Source organism: Microcaecilia unicolor, chromosome 2 (genome assembly GCF_901765095.1).
Source record: "Microcaecilia unicolor chromosome 2, aMicUni1.1, whole genome shotgun sequence".
NCBI classification, from domain to species: Eukaryota; Metazoa; Chordata; class Amphibia; order Gymnophiona; family Siphonopidae; genus Microcaecilia; species Microcaecilia unicolor.
In genome coordinates, this window is record NC_044032.1 from 420471101 (window position 1) to 420495133 (window position 24033).

The 24033-nt window shown below is 42.5% G+C and overlaps 1 protein-coding gene across 1 annotated transcript in view; it reads right to left on the reverse strand.

Annotated features, from left to right (window-relative positions):
* LOC115461127 (alcohol dehydrogenase 4-like) overlaps positions 1-20059 on the reverse strand; it is a gene marked incomplete at its 3' end in the record, with an annotated part of 39749 nt that extends 19690 nt beyond the window's left edge. The window contains 2 exon segments of the mRNA XM_030190723.1: positions 4205-4306; positions 19948-20059. Of these exon segments, the coding sequence (XP_030046583.1) occupies positions 4205-4306; positions 19948-19965 (120 nt within the window).
* Positions 20060-24033: the final 3974 nt, after the last annotated feature.

A 24033-nucleotide genomic window follows, 5' to 3' on the forward strand; every position in this document is an offset into this window, starting at 1 on the left:
TCTTAGAACAACTGGTCCAGGAACTGACAAGAGGGAAGCTAGTTTAGATCTAGTCTTTAGTGGAATGCAGGGCATAGTACAAGAGGTAACAATGTTGGGTCCACTGGGAAACAGTGATCATAACATGATCAAATTTGAGCTAATATCTGGAGTGAAATCACAAAGGAAATCTACTGTAGCAGCATTTAATTTTCAAAAGGGTGACTGAGAAAATGACAAAAGTGGTTAAAAAGAAGCTAAAGGATCGGCTGCAAAGGTTAGGACTTTAAATCAGGCATGGTGTAAGTTGTCAGAGGATGGAGTAACTGCTATATATGGGTGGACAGGAAATGAAATTGATCTAAACATTGAAAATGCACATCAGGTAGTAGATAGTTTGGGAATTTATCCTGAGGTCCTGTTCACAGCACAATGTGATGTTGGTCTCTGATTTCCACAAATATGCCAAAGACTGACTTTACAGGACTTTAGGCAAGCTCAACAGGCTGACCCACTCAGGTTACCCTGAACAACTGTATTTACCACAGGAGTTTCATGAAATGGTAATGCAGTCTCTCCATAATGACATGGGATACCTGGGGACAGACAGAATCCTGTCAGAGCCCCTTGGGGGGGAGGGGGGAAGATTCCCTGGGCCCGGCCTCCTGGGGTGCCCGGTGCTTAGGTCTGTGTCTCTCCTTCTCCTGTGGTCAGGACCCGTGTGATTGTGTGGTTGCGGCACACAAGAGCAGTGAAAGTGACAGACCGAAGGAGGAGAAGAGAAGATGAAGGATGGGGCAGGGGGCGGTGGCAGCCCTGCCCCAGGTCCGGCTCTATGTCTCGGCGGTCCTGAGTCCTGTAGCTGGTCAGGGACAGATTTTACTGGTGCAGACAAGCCAGAGATGTTGAAAGGTATTGTAAACAGTGTCTCAGCTGTACATAAAGGAAGACAGAGAGTACCAGGGCTGGTGAGCATCACTAGTCAGGGTCTTATGGATTTAGTATGTATAGATGTGACATTTATAAATGACCTAGAGATGGGAGTAACTAGTGAGGTAATTAAATTTGCTGATGACACAAAGTTATTCAAAGTCGTTAAATCGCAGGAGGATTGTGAAAAATTACAAGAGGACCTTACGAAATTGGGAGACTGGCATGCTCATTTTCAAAGCACTTAGCCTCCCAAAGTTCCATAGAAACCTATGGAACTTAGCCTCCCAAAGTGCTTTGAAAATATGCCTCTAGGTGTCTAAATGGCAGATGACGTTTAATGTGAACAAGTGCAAAGTGATGCATGTGGGAAAGAGGAACCCGAATTATAGTTTGATCATGCAAGGTTCCACGTTAGGAGTCACAGACCAAGAAAGGGATCTAGGTGTCATCGTTGATGATACGTTGAAACCTTCTGCTCAGTGTGCTGCTGTAGCTAAGAAAGCAAATAGAATGTTAGGTATTATTAGGAAAGGAATGGAAAACAAAAATGAGGATGTTATAATGCCTTTGTATCGCTCCATGGTGCGACCGCACCTCGAATATTGTGTTCAATTCTGGCCGCCGTATCTCAAAAAAGATATAGTGGAATTAGAAAAGGTGCAGAGAAGGGTGATGAAAATGATAAAGGGGATGGGATGTCTTCCCTATGAGGAAAGGCTAAAGCGGCTAGGGCTGTTCAGCTTGGAAAAAAGGCGGCTGAGGGGAGATATGACAGAGGTCTATAAAATAATGAGTGGAATGGAACAGAAGCTACAATGCAGTAAATTTAAAATGAATCAGAGAAAAGTTTCTTCACTCAATGTGTAATTAAACTCTGGAATTTGTTGCCAGAGAATATGGTAAAGGTGGTTAGCTTAGCGGAGTTTAAAAAATGTTTGGACAGCTTCCTAAAGAAAAAGTCCATAGACCATTATTAAATGGACTTGGGGGAAATCCACTATTTCTGGCATAAGCAGTATAGAATGTTTTGTACTTTTTTGGGATCTTGCCCGGGTATTTGTGACCTAGATTGGCCACTGTTGGAAACAGGATGCTGGGCTTGATGGACCTTTGGTCTTTCCCAGTATGGCAATACTTACGTACTTATGTACTTATCAGTGACGATCCTAGGTCGGCTGCCACCCGGGGCAGATCGCCGCTGCGCACCCCCCCGGGTGCAGCAGAGTCTGTTCCCCCAGGGTGCAGCACGACACCACCCCTGGCGCAATGACACCCCTCCTGGCGCATCAACCCCCCCCAGGTACATTCTTAGCTGCTGGGAGCAGCCGCGCAACTGTTGGCTCTGCTGGCTCCCTGCTCCCTCTGCCGCGGAACAGGAAGTAACCTGTTCCAGGGCAGAGGGAGCAGGGAACCAGCGGAGTCGACAGGCGCGCGGCTGCTCTCTGCACCCCTCCAGCAGCGTGCACCCAGGGCGGACCGCCCCCACCGCCCCGCCCTCGGTACGCCACTGGTACGTCACTGGTACTTATTGTCCCAGAGCTTTAAGGGGTATGTCACACAACTGAACGAACAATTGGAGAAGGAATATAGACTGGCTACAGAATCTGCTTAAAAACTGAGTCAGCATAACAAGGACAGGTATGATCAGAGAATGAAGCAGAATGATTTGATGTAAGGGAACCTAATATTGAAAGAAAATTGGAGGTTAACAGGGAAACATAAGATTGCTAACAGATATCCACCCCTTATATTATGGAAGCAAAACTGAATAATCTACCTGTTCACAGAATCAGACCAGCATGGGGAGAGGGTTCACTTACGACAGAAACCATCTTTTATCCATTGGGCAGCTAATATTCCTCACTGAGAAGAATCAGACAATGTCTGAAACTTATCCCCCACAGACAAGAAGGAGGAGGGTAACAGATGTGAAATATTGCCCCTTCAGGATGATTGGGGAACAAGCAAGAACTCTGAGTACACACAAAGCAAACCACAGGGTGGGTATGTGAGTGGTAAGGTGAGGATTCAGAAGACATTTAATGAGAAAAATATGAGGTACATCTCAATGACATCTAAACACTGGAATCTCAGGATCAGGAAGGGAATGCAATATACAAAGGGAAACAGGGGAAAGAGTAATTGAGACTTTTGCACCACTACCACCCCAAGAACCCCAAAGCACAGGCAGGGCTGTGAAACCCATAATGAGACTGACTTATGATAGCCCTGGAACTCAAACACAAGTGTCTGTGCATATACCCCCTAATTCTATAAAGGGTTCTTTGAGGTGTGTGCGCACAAAATTGAATATTTAGCCAATTTTCATCTATAATTGGCTTGTTAAGTCATTATTGGTGCTAATTAGGGTAAATTTAGGTGCATGATCCATGCCTAAATTTTACGTGCATCCCGTAAAAGGGGGTGTGGAAATGGGAGGATCATGGGCGGTTCGGGGCAGATCATGGGCTTGGTTTTTGGTTACGTGTGCAAGTATAGACTAAGGGGCTCCACACCCAACTTTAGATGTGGGCATTTGCACCATGTTTTCATTGGTGCAAATGGACGCACCTAAATTTAAGCGCGACCCCCAGAATTTAAACGCTATTCTATAGGTAACTGCCTCTCATAAATATGGGAAAGGTCAAAGACTTGGAACTGGAATATGAGGAGAGGAACGAGTCTTAGTCTGCACTGAAATCTTGGGAGTAAAGAAAGTGATTTATAAAGCAGTGCTTCCCAAACCTAGTTCTGGGGGCACCCCGGCCATTCAGGTTTTCAGGATATCCACAATGATTATTCATGAGACAGATTTAGATGCAGTAGGAGCATATGCAAATATGCCTTATGCATTCATTGTGGATATCCTGAAAATATGACTGGCCGGGGTGCCCCCAGGACCAGGCTTGGGAAGCACTAGTATAAAGGATGATATCTTGTTGTAGAGAATGAGACTTAGGAAGGGGAGAGTATAGTACATATATAAACTGAGTTTTGATAGACTATAGCTTGTGTGTTATTCAAACTGGCATTTTGATCTGTGTGATTTTTTGGGGGGGTCTGTTCTTGATGATGTCATGTTTGTGGGACCAGAGCAGGCTGACAGTAAATGTATCAATTTCTCTACTGCATGGCAACAACTGGTGCTGTGAGGAAAGGGAGGAATTTTCTGCTTATGAGTACCAGTGTCTTTTTTGCTAGAAATAAAGCACTGGAAAGACATTTTTGTTTTTTCTTTGACTCCCAAGTTATTCAAAACATTACTCCCCTGGAATTAATAGTTGATACTTACATGGATGCGGACTTCATGATCTTTAGGGGGAGCAACCTCCACTTCCTCAACAGAAAATGGCTTCCCTGCTTCCCAGGCAATGGCTGCCTTGCATTTAATAACCTAGGAGGAAAACACATGTCAGATGTTTAGCATTATGACAGAAGTAAGCCAAAGTGACTTAGAACAGAATGGAACTTGTTGTTTAGACGAGAATAAAGTTTTAAAAAGTCGTCTTCTAAAGGAATTGGTGGAATGCAAACTATCTTTTGCATTCTTTGGAGTGTCTCCAAAATGCAACTGTAAGATGCCCTGTTCAAATACAGTACTATATACTTTCATGCACACAAAAAACGGGAGTTGAACATTAACATGCGTACTTTCTTTTTTATGAAGGATGCATGTAAATTTATAAGCACAAGCTTATACCCTGCAAGGAACAAGTATAACTTTGACCATCCTAAATTTTTATGTTTTGTTTTTTAACGCTTGTTTAATAGCACACATACTTTCCATTGTAAAAGGCTTATTTTAGGTGCCTACCAGCTAGATGGACGTATTCAACCTGTTATAAAATCAACTGCATAAAGTCAGGCCCTGCTGCTAGAATGCCTAACCACTCTTCAGCTTGGAAAACAGACGGATGAGAGGAGATATGATTGAGGTCTACAAAATCCTGAGTGGTGCAGAACAAGTAGAAGTAAATCGATTTTTTACTCGTTCCAAAACTACGAAGACTAGGGGACACCCAAGGAAGTTGCATGGAAATACTTTTAAAACAAATAGGAGGAATGCCGTTGTATCGCTCCATGGTGCGACCGCACCTGGAGTATTGTGTTCAGTACTGGTCTCCGTATCTCAAAAAAGATATAGTAGAATTGGAAAAGGTACAGCGAAGGGCGACGAAAATGATAGTGGGGATGGGACGACTTTCCTATGAAGAGAGGCTGAGAAGGCTAGGGCTTTTCAGCTTGGAGAAGAGACGGCTGAGGGGAGATATGATAGAAGTGTATAAAATAATGAGTGGAATGGATCGGGTGGATGTGAAGCGACTGTTCACGCTATCCAAAAATACTAGGACTAGAGGGCATGAGTTGAAGCTACAGTGTGGTAAATTTAAAACGAATCGGAGAAAATTTTCTTCACCCAACGTGTAATTAGACTCTGGAATTCATTGCCGGAGAACGTGGTACGGGCGGTTAGCTTGACGGAGTTTAAAAAGGGGTTAGATAGATTCCTAAAGGACAAGTCCATAGACCGCTATTAAATGGACTGGAAAAATTCCTCATTTTTAGGTATAACTTGTCTGGAATGTTTTTACGTTTGGGGAGCGTGCCAGGTGCCCTTGACCTGGATTGGCCACTGTCGGTGACAGGATGCTGGGCTAGATGGACCTTTGGTCTTTCCCAGTATGGCACTACTTATGTACTTATGTACTTATGTACTTATAAATATTTTTTCACTCAACGAATAGTTAAGCGGAACTCTTTGCTGGAGGATGTGGTAACAGCGGTTAGTGTATCTGGGTTTAAAAAAGTTTTGGACAAGTTCCTGTAGGAATAGTCCATAGTCTGCTATTGAGACAGACATGAGAAGCAACTGCTTGCCCTTGGATTTGTAGTATGGAGTGTTGCCACGATTTGGGTTTCTTTCAGGTACTTGCGATCTGGATTGGGAACTGTTGGAAAACAGGATACTGGGCTAGATGGACCATTGGTCTGACCCAATATGGCTACTCTTATGTTCTTATATTATGTTCTCATTTTTCTGGCTAAGTTTTATTCAGATGGGGGCAATTCTATACAATAGGCACTAACATTTACATGCATATAAGTACATATAAACATGTAGAATACTAGCATATATACACATATGTGCACATGTGTGTGCATCTGCAAAAATTCTGCCTAAGCACTCTTCTGTGAATACATGCCTATCTCGCACAGTGTGCATTTACAAGGGGGTGTACAAGGGGTGTAGCCAGACCTTGAAGTGGGGGGGGGGCAGAGCCCAAAATGGGGGGGGCACATTTTGGTCCACCTCCCCACCACTCCCCTCTGCAACGCCACTTACCTTGGCTGGTGGGGGTCCCCAACCTCCACCAGCTAAAGCATTTCTCTAGTGCTGCTCTCCTTACATAGCCTGCCCTTCTTCCCCTCACATTGCGTACGCTCAATTTTAATGAAACAGTTTCAATAAAACCGAACATGCACTCAATGAGAGGGAAGCAGGCAATGTAAGGAGAGCAGCACTGGGGAAACACTTCATCTGGCAGGGGTTCGGGACCCCTACCAGCCAAACCGGGGGCCCTGGATCCATTTGGGGGGCCCAGGCCCCAGTGGTCCCCCCATAGCTATGCCACTGGGGTGTACACATGGGGGAGCATGGAAGGGATGCACACTTACACACATATCTTAGAGAACAGTGGCCCCCTCCAGAACTGCAGCACCCCTTTACCTTTTGTTGGTGGGGATGCTGAGGTCCCACCATCTAAATAAATACAGTGCCACCACTCCCCTCCTCCTTGTGCTGCTTCCTTCTTGCTCTGAGCATGCTGGGATTTCTCGCTCATGCTCTGAACCATTTCATTCAAAATCCATTTGGGAGAAAGACTGCTCCCCTTGTACTCCCCCCCCCCCCCAAATACACCTCTATATTTAAGTACAGTATGTATTTTTCTGTTTCTGGAGGGCTCTCAAGAAAAAAAAAAAGAGTTAAAATGGGATTTTAACCTGAGTAAATTGGGTTAAAGTCCACTGCACTAACCAGTAGGCTACTCATCAGACTTGTTGCTCACTTTGCTAAGAATGTCCATAATACCTGAAGCTGTCATAGAGCCTGGTATCCCCTTTCAGTTTTACTTTCAGGGGAGAGGGAGGTACAGGGGAATTAAGGAGGTGTCATGTCGTAATCCCTTTAGTGGTCAGCTGTTCAGTCAGAGCACTTTTTGTACCCTACATGTGATTGAAATAGGTCTAAGGACGTCCTTCTTTTTAGACTTGGACATTTCTTCCAGAAAAATTGATCAAGGAAATGATTTACCCATTTAAGAGGGGGTTATTATAAGTTGTAACATAACATAACACATAATAGCTCTGCCTTTTCAAATTATCCTCAAAGTTTCTTTCCAAAGTTGTTCTTATTAGCAATTATTTTGCAGTGTCCTAATTGTGTCTCTTTTCAGCCCGCTGGCTTGTTAACAATAAGCTGCTGGGATCCTGCCATCTTAATACAGTCTCTGTGGTGTTTGGAAACTCCACTGCTAGTTGGACTATAAACAGTGCCCGGGGAGCTATAAAACAATAAAATTGGCTTTTCTCATACCCCACACATTCTTTTGTTGCAACGGAAGGATTTTGGTAGGAAAGGTATCTTTTTTGTTTTGGGATTGATTTATTCTGAAACATGTTTTTAAAATGTACATCCCTCCTGAGCATGATTTTCTCACCTACATTAGTATACACAGAAAATAATATTGAGTGAACATGGAGCCCTACATCTTTACTCTGGCCTCTTCAATGGATGGCTTTTTACAGCATTGTGTAAGCTAGACTGTAGGTATTTAAGAAAACATTTTTTGTACACACAGTAGAGAACTTAAATTTCAACAATATATGTAACCAATGAATTCCAAATGTCAGACCCCTTGTTATGTAAACCTGTTTTTGCTACTGTGCAAAGGCTTCCACTTCATCTCCAGTATTTCCTCAAAAGAGCCCTCATCCCAATATCCTGAGTGCCCTTTCCATGCTCAGGTACAATACTCCAGTGACCTCCGGTGGCAGAGAGATGCAACTGCCTTCCAAACTTCTGTCGTTGCTTTGAAAGCATGAATAATACTTGGCTTCGCTCCCAGGGATTAGTGATGACACTCTTCTGTTTTATATTTGGGGAGGAGTAAAGTTTAGATTTAAGAATCGGGTGAAAATGAAGGACAAAGAAATGCAAGTCACTATGCTCGCACAGTTGTGGAAATGTTGAACAATTATTTAAGTTGGCTCTGACAGGCAGAGGTATAGTTAACTTTGTACATTATGTGGGTCACATTAACCAGTATAATTTTTAACACTCCATGAGGCCATTTACACTTGGGTAAGTGTTCAAAGGGACTTACAGGTTTAGCAGCTTCTGTGCATTTTCAGAGGGACCTATCCTAACAGTGCCAAGGCAGACTTAGGGTGGAGGAAGTAGGAACAACCAGCCAGACATAGGGCTAGATTCTATATATGGTGTCATAAAAAGGCACGGTTTATAGAATACGTCTAGGGCCTATCTGTGTGACTAAATCTAGTCGCAGGAATTTACTCCACGTAAAACTTGGTGTAAATGCCTGCGACTAGATTTAGTAATAGTCCTAGTACTACTAGTTTATAGACCTAGTACTACTGCTAGAGGTCAGGCTGCCAAATAAGCGCAATATGCAGCCTGAACCTCTAGCAGTAGTACTGCAAGATTGCCACTGGGGACTGCAGGTGCCATTTTGAACCTGGAACATGGAGGAGCAGGAGTGACTGGATATCACTCCTGCTCTCACTAGACACCAGGGACCATGGTACACTGGTAAGAGCGGAGGTAGGGGGATCAAGGGGTGGGGGTGAGTAAGGTCTGCTTGGTGGTCATTGAGGAGGGGTTCTATATGTTGGGTGGGGGATTGGATGCTAAGAGAGGATCAGATGCCATGGGATTTGGTTGCTGGGGGGATCAGTTGCTGGGAGTGGGGGGATAGGGGGTATTGGGTGGCAGAGCTGGCCTCTGCCTTTATGCTGACCTTTCCAGCAAGCACTTATGTTTGCCTCAAGGCAGGTGTAAATGCTGATGTTTACATTTTTAAAGATCAATATGTATTCCCCTTGTAAAATGGGCAACGTTCTCTGCACCCCATTCAACCCCTTCCTGCACCACTGGTTAAGAACCCCTGGCTTAAAGGATGCTTTGCTTGCACAGTACTTATCTTACTTAGAGGACTTTTAGGTGTTTCCCGGTGAACAATATAGTTCTGTACAGACTTGAGTTCAGTTTTCAGTTCTGCAACTGTAGCTGGATTTGTTGGAATAATGTATTGTATTTTACATGCATTGCCTGTCACCAATTTTTTCTCTGTGATTACTCTGTGACCTCTGATGTGAATTGTTTAGAGAGGTCACAGCTATGCAACTTCCTGTGGGGGTTAGACACAGCACATGGAGCTCATGATCTCTCCTAGCTGAGAGGATCTATGGTGGTGTGAGCATCCATTACCATCTAAGCACATGGAAAGAGCTGATAATCCAAATGTATAGTATTATGTATATATAAGCCTGTCTGAATATAATCTAACTACAAACTGTGAGTAAACAGATGTTTTGTTACTTCAACTTTAAAGTGACTCAGCAGTGAATTATTCTGGGGTGTATGAGAGAGATGAAGAAAAGAAATTAACATTTCTAAAGCTGAAGCTGTGTGTATAAAATCTGCTAATTATTTACTACAAATAATCCAACAAAAGGGTTATGGGCCCAGAGCCCAGGAATTGAAAAAGGGAGAAATATTACCAGGCAGTAAAAAAGCCACATTTTTTTCTCTTAAGTTTTAAAAGAAAGATTCAGTCTGTCTCTCTCTCCCCCCCACACACCAAACAGAAGGCTAAGAAAATGGCTGAGGGAGGAAATTCACCATTTTTCCACTCTCTCAAGGTGCCTAAATTAACTGAATTTAATTATCAGCAGTGGGAACTAAGATTCATATGTCTCCTTCAAGCAAAGAAATTAAGTATATGCTTAGACCAAAACAGAACAGATGAAAATATGGCTGAATGGGACAATGCAAACTATTATGTGAAGTGCATGTTTTTGGAAGCTCTCTCAGAGAAACAAGCCATATTAGTGGAGGAAAAAGATACAGCAAACAACATTTTATATAAACTGAGAACTATGTATGCAACTACATATGCAAAGCAGCAACCAATTTGGTTGGCAGAGTTGAATGAAACCAAATTAAGGGATAAAAGTAAGTGTAATGATCACATTATGCATCTTATGTCTTCATTTCAAAAGTTAGAACTTTCTGGAATTCCCATGTGTGATGCATTGAAAAGAGCATTTCTTTTTACCTCACTATCAAAGAAGTTTGATGTTTTTAGGTCTGTAAATGAAGCCATTGAAGGGCAATCTTTTGAACAGGCAGCATCAAAACTGAGGCAGGAATGCATAATTAATGATTCTGAGGAGAAGTGTTCTCAAAGCAAGTCAGAGAGAAATGAAACAAATTTCTTGGCAAAGAACAGAGGAAGGCGGAGCTATGGGAAAACTCCACCCAAGGGCAAGCTGATTTGCTACTCATGTGGAAAGGAGGGACATGTATCTAAATGGTGTAAGGAAACACAAAACACTCCCTCTAGCTCACCTAAGCCAATGGAACTAAAGAATTTTCCAAGCAGAAAATGTATGAAGGACAATAATAAACATAAGAGCTTTCTAATGGCAGAAAAATCTTTGACTATGGTAAATAATAATTCAAATGAAAGTACTTGGATTTTGGATTCGGGGAGCACATGCCATTTAACCAATTGTAAGGATTTCTTTCAGGAAATGAGTCCAGAAGAAGGTATTCTTAAAACTGCAAATGCAGGGACTACTCAGATCCAAGCAAAAGGCATTGGATTCTTAAAATGCAAAGTGTCTAATGAAGTTAAAGAAATTCCTGTAAGTGATGTCTTGTATATTCCCCAAGCAGTTTGCAATATGCTTAGTGTATCTACATTAGATAAGAAGGGATTTGCGATTCATTTTGAAAACAGTAAGTGCACAATCTCTAAAAATGATGAAGTGTATGCTGAAGCTTTTATGCATAATGATATTTATAAACTGAGCATTTCAGGTGAAGCCTCACATCTGGCGCAAGTAAGGAAGAATGATGGTAAATGTAGTCTGGAAATCTGGCACCGCCGCCTGGGACATCGTGATTTTAAGGTGATCCAGGATCTTTACAGTAAGCAACTAGCCACCGGCATTCAGATACGTGCAGATACTGGTAAAATGGAGAAATGCATAGACTGTGTTACTCAAAAAGGTGTAAGACCCTCATTTCCTGCATACACAGGAAATAGGAGTAATAAAGTACTGGACTTAATACACAGTGACTTATGTGGACCGTTTAATATCCCATCATTGGGAAATAACAGATTTGTGCTAATATTCTTGGATGATTTCTCTAGATATTGTGTGGCCTATTTGCTGAAAGAAAAAAGTCAAGTCACAGACATGCTGAAGAAATACGTAGCCATGGTGAGCAATAAATTTGAAAGAAAACCAAAGGTTCTTCAGACCGACAATGGTGGTGAGTTCACTTCACAAAGCATGCGCACATTTCTAGAACAAGAAGGCATTCAGCATATCACAACAGTAGCTTATACACCAGAGCAAAATTCTGTTGCAGAGAGAAAATTTAGGTCACTTGTGGAAATGACCAGGTGTATGCTGTCAGATAGCAATCTCTCTAAAAGACTATGGGGGGAAGCCATTCTCACAGCAGTGTACCTACAAAACAGAATGCCAACTAAAGGCGCTGAGCGCACACCACATGAGACATGGCATGGTAGGAAGCCAAACCTGTCACACATAAGAACATTTGGAAGTACAGCATATGCTCATGTACCAAAGCAAAGAAGGCATAAGCTGGATTCCACAACAGAAAGGGGCATTTTAGTTGGCTATGCTCCAGGACACAAAGGATATAGAATTTTGAATCTGAAAACTGGCATTGTTGGCATAAGACATGTTACATATTTTGATGAAAACAAAAGGGTTGATAAAGGCTGGATTATCCCAGATGAGCCTTATCATCCAGAATATGAAACTAGAACCATAATAGACATGCCAGTGTATATAAATGCCATACCAAGGCAGATGTCTGAAAGCAACTCATCTGTATCTAACGAGGAACAGGCAGAGGAAGCAGACACAGAAAGGATCATTGCAGGAGACAGTACAGTTGGAGAAGGGGAATCAATTGGAGAAGGACTCTCATATTTAGAGGATGCGGAAAGGTCAGACCAACCTGTTGTCAGACGCTCATCCAGGGAAAACAAAGGTGTTCCACCCCCAAGACTGTCTTACCTAACAAAGTCAGCAGAAGCTCAAGAGCCCTTAACATGGGATGAGATTGAGAAAATGCCAGCAGAAGAAGCTGCTGAATGGCATAAAGCTGCACAAGAAGAAATTGATGCATTGGATAAAAATAATACTTGGATTCTTACAAAATTACCTCCTGGCAAGAAAGCTATAGGATGCAAATGGGTATTCAAGTTAAAAAGGAATGCACAAGGAAAAGTGGAAAGGTATAAAGCCAGATTAGTCGCAAAGGGATATCTTCAAAAATATGGAGAAGATTTTGATGAAGTGTTTGCACCTGTAGTGAAACACACGACAATTAGAACACTTCTGAGCATTGCAGTCTCAAAAGGCATGCAAGTCAACCACATTGATGTGAAAACAGCGTTTCTTCATGGAGATATAACTGAAGACTTGTACATGGAACAGCCAACAGGTTTCATAAATACAAAACAAAGACAGCTAGTGTGTAAATTAAACAAAGGTCTTTATGGATTAAAGCAAAGTGCAAAATGTTGGAATGACAAATTGCATGAAATATTGACAAATTTAGGATTTAAGCAAGGTGAAGCAGATAAATGCTTGTACACTAGGTGCAGAAATGGACAATATGCATACATTTTAGCTTTTGTTGATGATCTGCTCATTGCAAGCGAAAGTGAGCAAGAGTACAAGGACATTGTAAAATATTTAAACCTCAATGTTGAGATAAAAGAACTTGGTAATGTGTCATACTATCTTGGTATAGAAATTGAGAAACAAAATGATGGTTCTTATCTTCTAAGCCAGAAGCAGAAAATAAATGAGCTTATTGAAAGTTTAGGTATGCAAGATGCCCAAGTTGTAAGCACTCCCATGATCACTGATTTTCTGAAGGATGAAACAGTAAGAGAACCTTTACCAGATAACATCCAATATAGATCAGCCATAGGTAAGCTTTTATATCTGACTACCACATACAGGGCTGATATAGCAAATGCAGTAGGAATTTTGAGCAGAAGGGTCAGCTCACCTACCAAATCAGATTGGACTGCAGTTAAAAGGATGGTAAGGTATTTAAAAGGTACCATTGATTGTAAATTAAAGATTTCAGCCAATAGTAATCCAAAACTAATATGTTACTGTGATTCAGATTGGGCAGGGGATCATTCTGATTATAAATCCACAAGTGGATATGTGTTTATGTATGGAAATGTAAAAATTTCTTGGGCCAGTCATAAACAAAGTATTGTGAGTCTGTCTTCTACAGAAGCTGAATATGTGGCCATATCAGAAGCATGCAGAGAACTGATGTGGATTGAAAAACTTTTGCTGGATTTTGGAATAGCTGAGCAGAGACCAATCCAGATAATGGAAGATAATCAGAGCTGCATCCGACTGTCACAGAATGACAAGGTTCAGTCACGCACCAAGCACATCGCAACGAAATACCACAACGTGCGAGAGTTGGCGAAAGAAGGGGTCATCAGTCTACACTATTGTCACACCAGTGAGATGACAGCTGACATCATGACCAAACCGTTACCCAGAGAACGTTTTGAGAATCTGCGTATAAAGCTTGGACTTTGTGTGAATTAATAATTGCATGACAGTTATGCATGAGAAGGGGTTTGTTGGAATAATGTATTGTATTTTACATGCATTGCCTGTCACCAATTTTTTCTCTGTGATTACTCTGTGACCTCTGATGTGAATTGTTTAGAGAGGTCACAGCTATGCAACTTCCTGTGGGGGTTAGACACAGCACATGGAGCTCATGATCTCTCCTAGCTGAGAGGATCTATGGTGGTGTGAGCATCCATTACCATCTAAGCACATGGAAAGAGCTGATAATCCAAATGTATAGTATTATGTATATATAAACCTGTCTGAATATAATCTAACTACAAACTGTGAGTAAACAGATGTTTTGTTACTTCAACTTTAAAGTGACTCAGCAGTGAATTATTCTGGGGTGTATGAGAGAGATGAAGAAAAGAAATTAACATTTCTAAAGCTGAAGCTGTGTGTATAAAATCTGCTAATTATTTACTACAAATAATCCAACAGGATTAATCTGTTTTGTAAACCATTTTTGGTTGCATGTGACGGAGTCTCTGATTATTTGCTAAATAAGAAGAGCTCTGTTGTGACATCCAGGAGGAATCCTTCCACTGTGCCAGGTGTCAGTGACACTTGTTATGAAGGCCATCATGTTGGCACTTAAACACACTACCAGCGCACTGTTCACTGAAAAATGCTGCTACCGTGATGCATGAGATCAGCAAGGTTTTGATCATTCTGGCAATGGCAACATCTTACTCATAAAGTGAAGGGCATTTCAGTTAGGCAGTTTGACAGTGGCAGGAATTTACCAGAGTAAAGTGAAAAGACTTTGGATCTCAACAGGAATATGGTGAGGGGATTTCCCCACCCAGAGGAAGTTGTATTTTTGTGCCACAATCAAGGCTACTTTATGTCGGTGGGGGGGGGGGGGGGGGGGGGGGGGGAGGGAGAGGGGGGAGGTAAAGAAGCTGAATTGAGATTGAATGATGGAGGACCCTACCGTCTCGTCTTGGATTTTAGCATGGGACCATCATAAAGTTCCTATTTCATTGAGGGGGTTCCTTGACTCCACTAGCAAGTTCCCCAGGTCCAGGAGGGAGACATTTGGACAGTCCTGGATTTCAGCTTTAATCCCAAGCACTGGGGTATTTGTAATCAATATTTCTAATAATTAAGATTAGTGTTGCAGGTCCCATAATGCCTTAAGATGAAGTCAGAAATGCAGGATTAGGCTAAAATCTCCTAACATGACAGCTCCATCTTAGTGGCATGACACCATTGGTAAAAGAACTCATCCAAAATGGTTGCTAACCCCTTTCCCCTCAAATCATTGAATAATAAAGAAAGCTCTGGAATTAGGGGGCATAGAATGAAGTGAAAGGGAATGGACTTGGGAGTCATTTAAGCAAGTACTTCTTCACAGAAAGGGTGGTAAATTCATGGAATGGCCTCCAGGTGAAGGTGGTGGAGATGAAGACTAACTGAATTCAAGAAAGCTTGAGATAAGTAGATAGGATCTGTAAGGGAGAGAAAGGGATATTAGATGGTATGGATGGACAGACAGACTGGATAGGCCATATGGTTTTCATCTGCTGCATTTTCAGTATTTCATTTATGTTTTTAAATTTCTACAGAATAAAGTTGTATCTTAAAAAAGAAAAAAAGTAATAACAGGTCACCCCATTTTCATTTGTTTTAGCAATATAGCCCACATGGCTTACAGGGAGAGCGCTCTTGTGAAAGGATATAAGAGCGGCACTGACTTGTAATGTGCTAATGTGCTGTATATATATATTCCTAGGATGCAGACTTGCAGTGTTGATTCGAGAGGAGGGGGAGGGAGGCAGGCAGAGAGAGAGAAGCTTCATGCAGTTTTACTCTTCATTAGAAGGTCATTTCTAAGCAAATTTGAAAGTAGAACTGTTACCTTCTTATGCAAACAAAAAAACTTAAAAAGTTCAGATTGCTTATGCAATAGATAAAAATTAAACAATGTCCTTTTGAAGAACCAATTTTAAAGCCTCTGCAGTGGTGTATTAATAAGAGCTGATGTGGACATTATAGAAGGGTTTTTTTTTGCCAAAGAGCCTTCACTCTCTCCACCAGTGTTTCATCCCTCTTCTCAACCACTGTGTTATCCAAGTCTGTTAATAAGGCTGCCTCTTCCTATAATACTATTCTCTGCTCTGCTCTGGATACCCTTGCTTCTCTCTTTCACCGTTCTGTAAGGCGTACCAAACCCCAGCCTTGGCTGACCTCTACAATTCGTTACCTACATTCCTGTGCCCATGATGACTTAATATATTTCAAATTCTTGCCGACCTCCTTCCAGTCTGCTCTTTTACTTCCCACACAGGACTACTACATCCACTTGACAAGCTCTCTTGGCTCAAACCTTCAATGTCTCTTTGCCACACTGAACTCTCTCCTTAAAGTGCCTTCACCTCCAGCCCCTTTGTCACTTTCTCCCCAGACTATGGCTGAGTACTTTCATGATAAGGTTCACAAGATTAACCTTGAGTTCTCAACCAAGTCACCTCCACCTTTCCTTTCCCCAGTCCATTCTGTCAACCCTCCTTCAGCCCCTGCCTCCTTTTCTTCCTTTTCTAAAATCACTGAAGAGGAAACTGCTCATTTTTCCTCTTCCAAATTGACTACCTGTTCCTCTGATCCTATTCCTACCCATCTACTCAGCACTATCTCTCCTACTGGCATCCCTTCTATCTGTCATATCCTCAATCTTTCACTTTCCAGTGCAACTGTTCCTGATGCTTTCAAACATGCCATAGTTACACCACTCCTCAAAATACTTTCATTGGACCCTACCTGCCCTTCCAGCTATCGTTCCATCTCCCTCCTCCCTTTCCTATCCAAGATCCTTGAATGTGCTGTTCACCGCCGTTGTCTTGACTTTCTTTCATCTCAAGCTATACTTGATCCACTTCAAGCTGGCTTTCACCCTCTACATTCAACTGAAAGAGCCCTTGCTAAAGTCTCCAATGACCTGTTCCTGGCCAGATCTAAAGGACTCTATTCTATCCTCATCTTTCTCGATCTATCTGCTGCTTTTGACACTGTTGATCACCACCTACTCTTTGATTCACTGTTCTCACTTGGATTTCAGGGGTTCTGTTCTTTCTTGGTTTTCTTTTTATCCCTGCCATCACACTTTTAGTGTATGCTCTGGTGGAGTCTCCTCCACTTCTATCCCACTATCAGTTGGTGTACCTCAGTGCTCTGTCTTGGGACCTCTTCTTTTCTCCATCTATACTTCTTCTCTTGGTGCTCTGATCTCCTCCCATGGTTTTCAGTATCACCTTTATGCTGATGATTCCCAGATCTACCTCTCCACACCAGAAAATTCAGTAGGAATCCATGCCCATGTCTCAGCCTGCCTGTCTGACATTGCTGCCTGGATGTCTCACTATCATCTGAAACTAAACAAGGCCAAGAATGAGCTTCTTATCTTTACCCCAAAACCCACCTCTCCTCTTCCTCCATTCTCTGTCTGTGCGGATAACAGTCTCATCCTCCCTGTCTCATAAGCTCCTAACCTTGGGGTCATCTTTGACACCTCTCTCTCTTTCTCTTCACATATCCAACAGACTGCTAAAACCTTTCTTTCTATATAACATCACCAAAATTCGCCCCTTTCTTTCTGAGCACACTACCAAAACCCTTATTCACACTCTTATCAGCTCTCACTTTGACTGCTGCAATTTGCTTCTCACAGGTCTCCCACTAAGCCATCTCTCTCTTCAATCTGTTAAAAATTCTGCTGCACAACTTATATTCCGCCAGTGTCACTATGCTCATATTAGCCCTCTCCTTAAGTCACTTTATTGGCTCCCTATCTGTTTCCACATACTACTACTACTATTTAGCATTTCTATAGCGCTACAAGGCTTACGCAGCGCTGCACAAACAATTAAGACTTCTCTTATTGACTTACAAGTGCATTCAGTCTGCAGCTCCTCAGTACCTCTCCACTCTTATCTCTCCCTACACTCCTCCCCAGGAACTTTCATGGGTAAATCTCTCTTATCTGTACCCTTCTCCTCCACTGCCAACTCCAGACTCCATTCCTTTTATCTTGCTACACCATATGTCTGGAATAGAATGCCTGAATCAGTATGTCAAGCTCCAGCTCTGGCTATCTTCAAATCTAGGTTAAAAGCTCATCTTTTTGAGGCTGCTTTTAACTCCTAACTCCTATTTACTTGTTTAGTACCCATCTCTGTTTTATAATTCCCACCTTAATTAATTCCCTTATTATCCCTTATTTGTTCTGTTTGCCTGTCTTGATTAGATTGTAAGTTTGGTTGAGCAGGGACCGTCTCTTACATGTTCAGTGTACAGCACTGCGTACGTCTAGTAGCGCTATAGAAATGATAAGTAGTAGTAGTAATTTAATGCATGATAAGTCTATCAGTGCACATTAAACAGATGTGTGAAAGAAACTGGAAAAAGTACAAAAATTGGGAAACCCCCCCAAATGAAGTTAAACTAAACCAAAACTTTTTGCACTGTGCACATTCCGAGAAACTATGGAGAAATGATGGGAAACCAAGTTATTGAAGATCATGGTGCTCTACAGTCTCCCCCAAATAGTAGGGTACAATAAAATTGCAAACTGGAAAATATAAAAGAAATAGAAACCAAGAAAAAATATCATAGCATTTTATATCTTGGCATAGTCTACAATGGACACAGCCATTCTTGTGCACACAAGATGCAGCCTGCATCCTGCCTTGCCACATTTCAATCACCCCAGCTCTGAATCAGGGGAAGAAATAAATCATAAGAAACATTGACTACATAGAAATTCAGCTTGATTTCACTGCAGGATAAGTCTGTTTGCTATAAAACCCGGTTTGTGTCCTTATCTTTGGGAGCGCAACATACTTGCATAATTGGGCTTTTGAAGAGTTTTCTGCAGCTTCCTTTTGTGCATGTTATTCACTCTTGTTTCAGTGGAAAGACAACCCCTCCCCCTCCCCCTCCCCTCCTAAACAAAACCAAGAAAACTTTGAATATGCACAAAAGAAAGTGGTAAATCATTGGTATTTCTCCAGCACTCCAGAATTGCAGGCTAATAAAATGCTTACAGGGTGCCCTAGACAAACTTTCAGCTTTACCCGCCCACCCCCTGAGATTTTGATAATTAAACTCAACGGCCAAGATCATTCCAACATCACCCCTCCCACAACAAGGTTGTAAAAATGCATAGTTGGAAATCATACTTTTAAATATTAAACTTTGCTTTGAACATATGTGTTTACCCACTCTTGTTGGTTCTTTGAGGTAGAGTGGCTGTCAGGAACTATTGCTTTGCTTTGACGGCTGCTGCTCTTTGCTGCCCCTTAAAAACTGTCACCCTAGGTGACTGCCCAGCCCTGCCTAATGGCTGAGCTGGTCCTGAATGCTTAGCACCAGCAGCTCAGGAGTGTGAACAAAAGAATAAACCATTAAGTTGACTGACTTATGAACCATTGAAAGAGGAAAAAAAAAAAACCAGCCCCCATATCAGCTGAGTTTTAATCTCACTGCTACTGTTCTTAAGTCATTTACAATATGTGATCCATGCATAAAATCAGCCTTTATTTATTTATTTTTAGATTTTTTGCTCACACCTTTTTCAGTAGTAGCTCAAGGTGAGTTACATTCAGGTACACTGGATATTTCTCTGTCCCAGGAGGGCTCACAATCTAAATTTGTATCTGAGGCAATGGAGGGTTAAGTGACTAGCCCAAGATCACAAGGAGCAGCCTTTATGTTTAAAGCAAACCTTTTGTCTCCAAAGAACACATAGAATGCACAAAAAGAAACATACCTGTTTCTAAATATGCACTTTTATGGAATATATTGCCATTTCCTTGTTATGGGGAAAGTTACTTTTTCCTTTTTTTCCCCCCAAAAGTTTTGCTTTGTGGTCTGTACAGTGTTCTTCTCTGCCCAGTCAGAGCAGTATAATAAGTAACAATAAGCTATACTGAAGATGTCCCTTTTGGTACTTTTTCATTTCATCTGGATGTCGTGGAATACTGCACCCATCTATCTATCTCTGTCCAGCTACTATGCATTTCCTGTGTAAAGCAGAGAAAGAATGGTTAGTGTTGAGAGACTCCTTACTTTGCCAGTGGTGCTCATTTTCGTTGTTTCTGGACTCTTTAGTGCAGGAGGTTTTGGGAGAATCTGTCAGCCACACCACCCCGCTGAATGCAGAAGAGATTGGACAGGCTCCTGCTCTGAGTTAAATATGCCAGAGAGCTTACAGCTTGCCTCTCCCCCAGCCCTGGCCTCTGTATCTGCGAGCTCTTAGCAACTATCACCCATCTGACAGCTCAATTCACAGAACCCAGGAACATGCGTGAGATATCTAGAGAAAAATGTATCTGAGGACTGAGTCTGTGACCTTCGGAACTGTCAAAAATGCCAGAGTTTTCTAACTGTAAAAGCAATTGACAACCTGCCTGGTTTGTACCATGATTGTTTAGTGCTGCAAGAGAGGCACAGGCTGTACATAACTTAATACTTTATAGGGGTCATTTTGTGAAGCTTTTTCTGCATGTACAGCCTGTTTTACACCCAGGAAAGGGCTTTTATAGACTTCAGGTGACTTCATGTGTTTGTGAAAAGTACGTGCATGGAAAGTGTCTGCTTTTCCATCATCTGCACGTAGTTGTTCCCTGAGTTGTAGTTTGGGTGGAACAGAGACATGGTGTGATGTATGTATTTTATAAAATGTCTGTACATGCATAGAGGACACCCACACACATTTACACCTCCTTCAGAGGCGTCGCGGTTTGTGCACTAGTATCTGGGAGCCTATTTTACAAAATATTTGGACTTGTCATGTAGGCACAAAATTAAGCTCTAAATATAAAAACAAAATGTTGCAATAAGGTTGTAGTACATGTGTGTGTGTGTTGGTGGGAATATGGGAGGTAAGGAGCTAGGGAAATGATAAACCTATCAAACTGCTGACTTGGTTGGCACCCCCCACCCTCTATCTTTTTTAGGGACAGTATTGTGTGCAGAGAGGGAAGACAAGTGGAATATACGCGGAGGGGCATTTTCGAAAGAACGTTCCAGTCAGGATTGGGACGTCCTGTTCCTAACGTCCAAAAAAACTCCATCCATCTCACAACAATGTTCAAATTGGAAAGATGTCTAGACTTCCTGTTTAAAAATGTGTGAGATGTCCATCCTGAACAACCATTTTACAAACTATAAATGTGGAAAAAAAGGTACAGGGTCATCTGTCTGGCAGCATTCTTATGTAAATAGCCACATATATATCCTTACAGAACAGAGGAGTAGCCTAGTGAGTAATGCAGTGAACTGTAAACCTAGGGACAAAGGTTTGAATCCCACTGAAACTGTTTTTTTTTGTAAATGTGATCCCCCCCTTTTTTTTTTTAAATAAATGTGATGCTTATTGTACCTGAATGTACATCACTTCAATAACCTTCAGGCTTGCAGGGTGTCATATATGTTTAGGTACAGTATTTTTCTGCTCCCGGAGGGAGCCCCAGGAAAAAAAGGTTAATAGAACTACAGTGGAATTTGAACCTGAGTCCCTTGCTTTAGAGTCCACTGTATTTACCACTAGTCTACTCCTCTGGCCTACTTGCTGCTTTGTTCACAATGGCCAAAATACCTGCTGCTGAGAGGATGGTTTTCCTTTCTGGTTTCACTTTCAGGGGAGAGGAAGAAGGACTTCAACCAATGGGGGATTAAGGATGGGTCATACTTTAATCCCTCCAGTGGTCAGATGCTCAATTAGAGCAACTTTTTGTAACTTGGACATGACTGAAACAGGTCTAGATAAAAACATCCTTTTTTACGCATCAACGTTTTTTCCTGTTTGAAAACTGCTGTTGGATGTCCTACTTTTTGTCCCCCTAGTCACGCTCAAAACATGCCCACAACATGCCTCCTTGCTATTTGGATGAACTGCAGTGTAAAATGTTTCTTGATCAAGATGGAGTCTGAATAAGACGCACCCGCAAGAGCTCCGTTGCACAATTGGGCTATCTCAGCTGAGTAGAGCCTTCCCCAGCCCTGGGAACAACCAACATTGCCACCCTCTTGTTTCATGAATGGAAACGTAGCAGCTCAGAGCCACGCAGACAGCGGTTTCAACACAGTGAAGACCTCTGAATGGGAGACACCATGGTACCCTCCTTGGAGACCATGCCGACTTGCACCCGAACCAAAACCACTGGACGAGGCTGAGAGAGCCCTACTGACCTGATGCAGAAGAAGCCCCTGAGTGTAAAGGGCATTGCGAGTGCCCAGCCTGCACCCGAGCGCGATGACCACGAGGCGCTGGGATCCACAAAGGAGGTGAGCGACCCACAAGTTTGGGCAGGCTTCAGAGCTGCCTGCACCACAGTTAAGGAGGATCATCTGGAGGATGAGGACCGGCAGAAGGCAAAACCCTACGAGACCCATCCCTGTGTCCTCACCCACTCTGAGCACCGAGTTTGTGGTGATAAGACACCGAGGAGCGCTTGCCGTCACTGAGAGGAACCAGCCATAGACACAGCAGTGGCCAAAGTGAACCAGAAGGGAAAAATGATCTGACCCCAATGGCTGCATTCACCCTGAGCACTGGCCACAAAGAGGAACTAGCCCTCAACAGTGGGAGCTTAGGGCGACCGCACGCTGGCTACAGCTCCCGCTGCTTGGAAACCACCCAAACTACAATCTGTTGTAAGTGACTGCTCTCATATACAAAGGTTTCAGAAATCGGACCAGACTTGTAGAGACACTGCCCACTACCTTCTCTCCCATCAGACCCCCATACCGGAAAATTGGACCCCCCAAAAACAAACAAACAAACAAACCAAAAAAGTGGACATTTGACCAAAAAACAACCCCCCCAAAAAACCTGGAAACAGTGAACTAAAATACAAACTGAGCAGCTGAGCTGAGCTGAGCAGGAGACTGCAGCATCTGAGCCCAAACCCTCATGACCAACGGAACCGAACCCAAAGCAACCACATGAAGGATGAGCCTTGGACCCCAGGGTCAAGGAAGAAGCAACAACCAGAAAATAAGAACCCAAAGAAGCAGGGGAGCCATATTTGAAGAAGAGTACCCACACTATCTTAGGATAGCCTTAGAGGTAGACACAACATGAAGCACTACCAAACACTCTCATATACACTCACACACCCACTCAAAAATTAGGAAGTATAGCTGAGACTCAAAGACACACACCCACACCCCCAAAATAAGAAGGTCTACTGGACAACCCACACACAATTAAAAAAAAAAGACATCCAACAGGGCCCCAAGAAATAATGACAACCCCCTAGCACATCTCGAAGCAAAATGTTCATTACAAGATTACTAATAACATCCATGTCCACCCTAATAACATCCACAACCACTCTAACACAGGGAGAAAATAACAACATACTTATACTTTGCAGCTTAAACCACCTAGTGAGAGGAAACATCCCCGTCACGAACAGAGCCCAGACAACTGGAGAAGTCCCTACAAAGAATAGAACCCACTCATCCGATGGGAAAACACTGTAGAAGGCCAGAAAGGAGACTAAGAAATGCAGCAACCCAATCAAATGCCAATTAAAGAAAATTACCACTATTGAGTTCACAGAAGATGATTATCTACTAATACCAATGGGATATATCAATGCCAGATCAGTGGTAAACAAAACAGACATAATAAAGGACTGGATAACAGACAAAGACCTTAGTCTGGTTTTCTTAAACAAAGTCCATCAGAAGTGTGTTCAAATCACAATGGGGCGTGTCAGGGATGTGTTAAGGGCAAGATCCTGGAGTTCCTACACTTGGACGCTTTTCAGCCATAATGGAACAAAACAAAACCGTCCAGGACTAAAACTAAGATGTTTTGAGCTAGTCCTATTTTTATAATGAATAAGGCACAAAAAGGTTCCCTAAATGACCAGATGACTACTGAAGGGAATTAGGGGTGACCCCCCCAATACCCCCCCAGTGGTCACTGACCCCCCCTCCCACCACACCAAAAATGTGATTTAAAACATTACTTGCCAGCCTCTATGCCAGCCTCAGATGGTATACTCAGGTCCATTAGAACAGCATGCAGGTCCCTGGAGTAGTCTAGTGGTGGGTGCAGTACACTGCAGACAGGTAGACCCAGGCCCATACCTCACCCTACCTGTTACAAAACTGTGAGTCCTCCAAAACTCAGCAGAA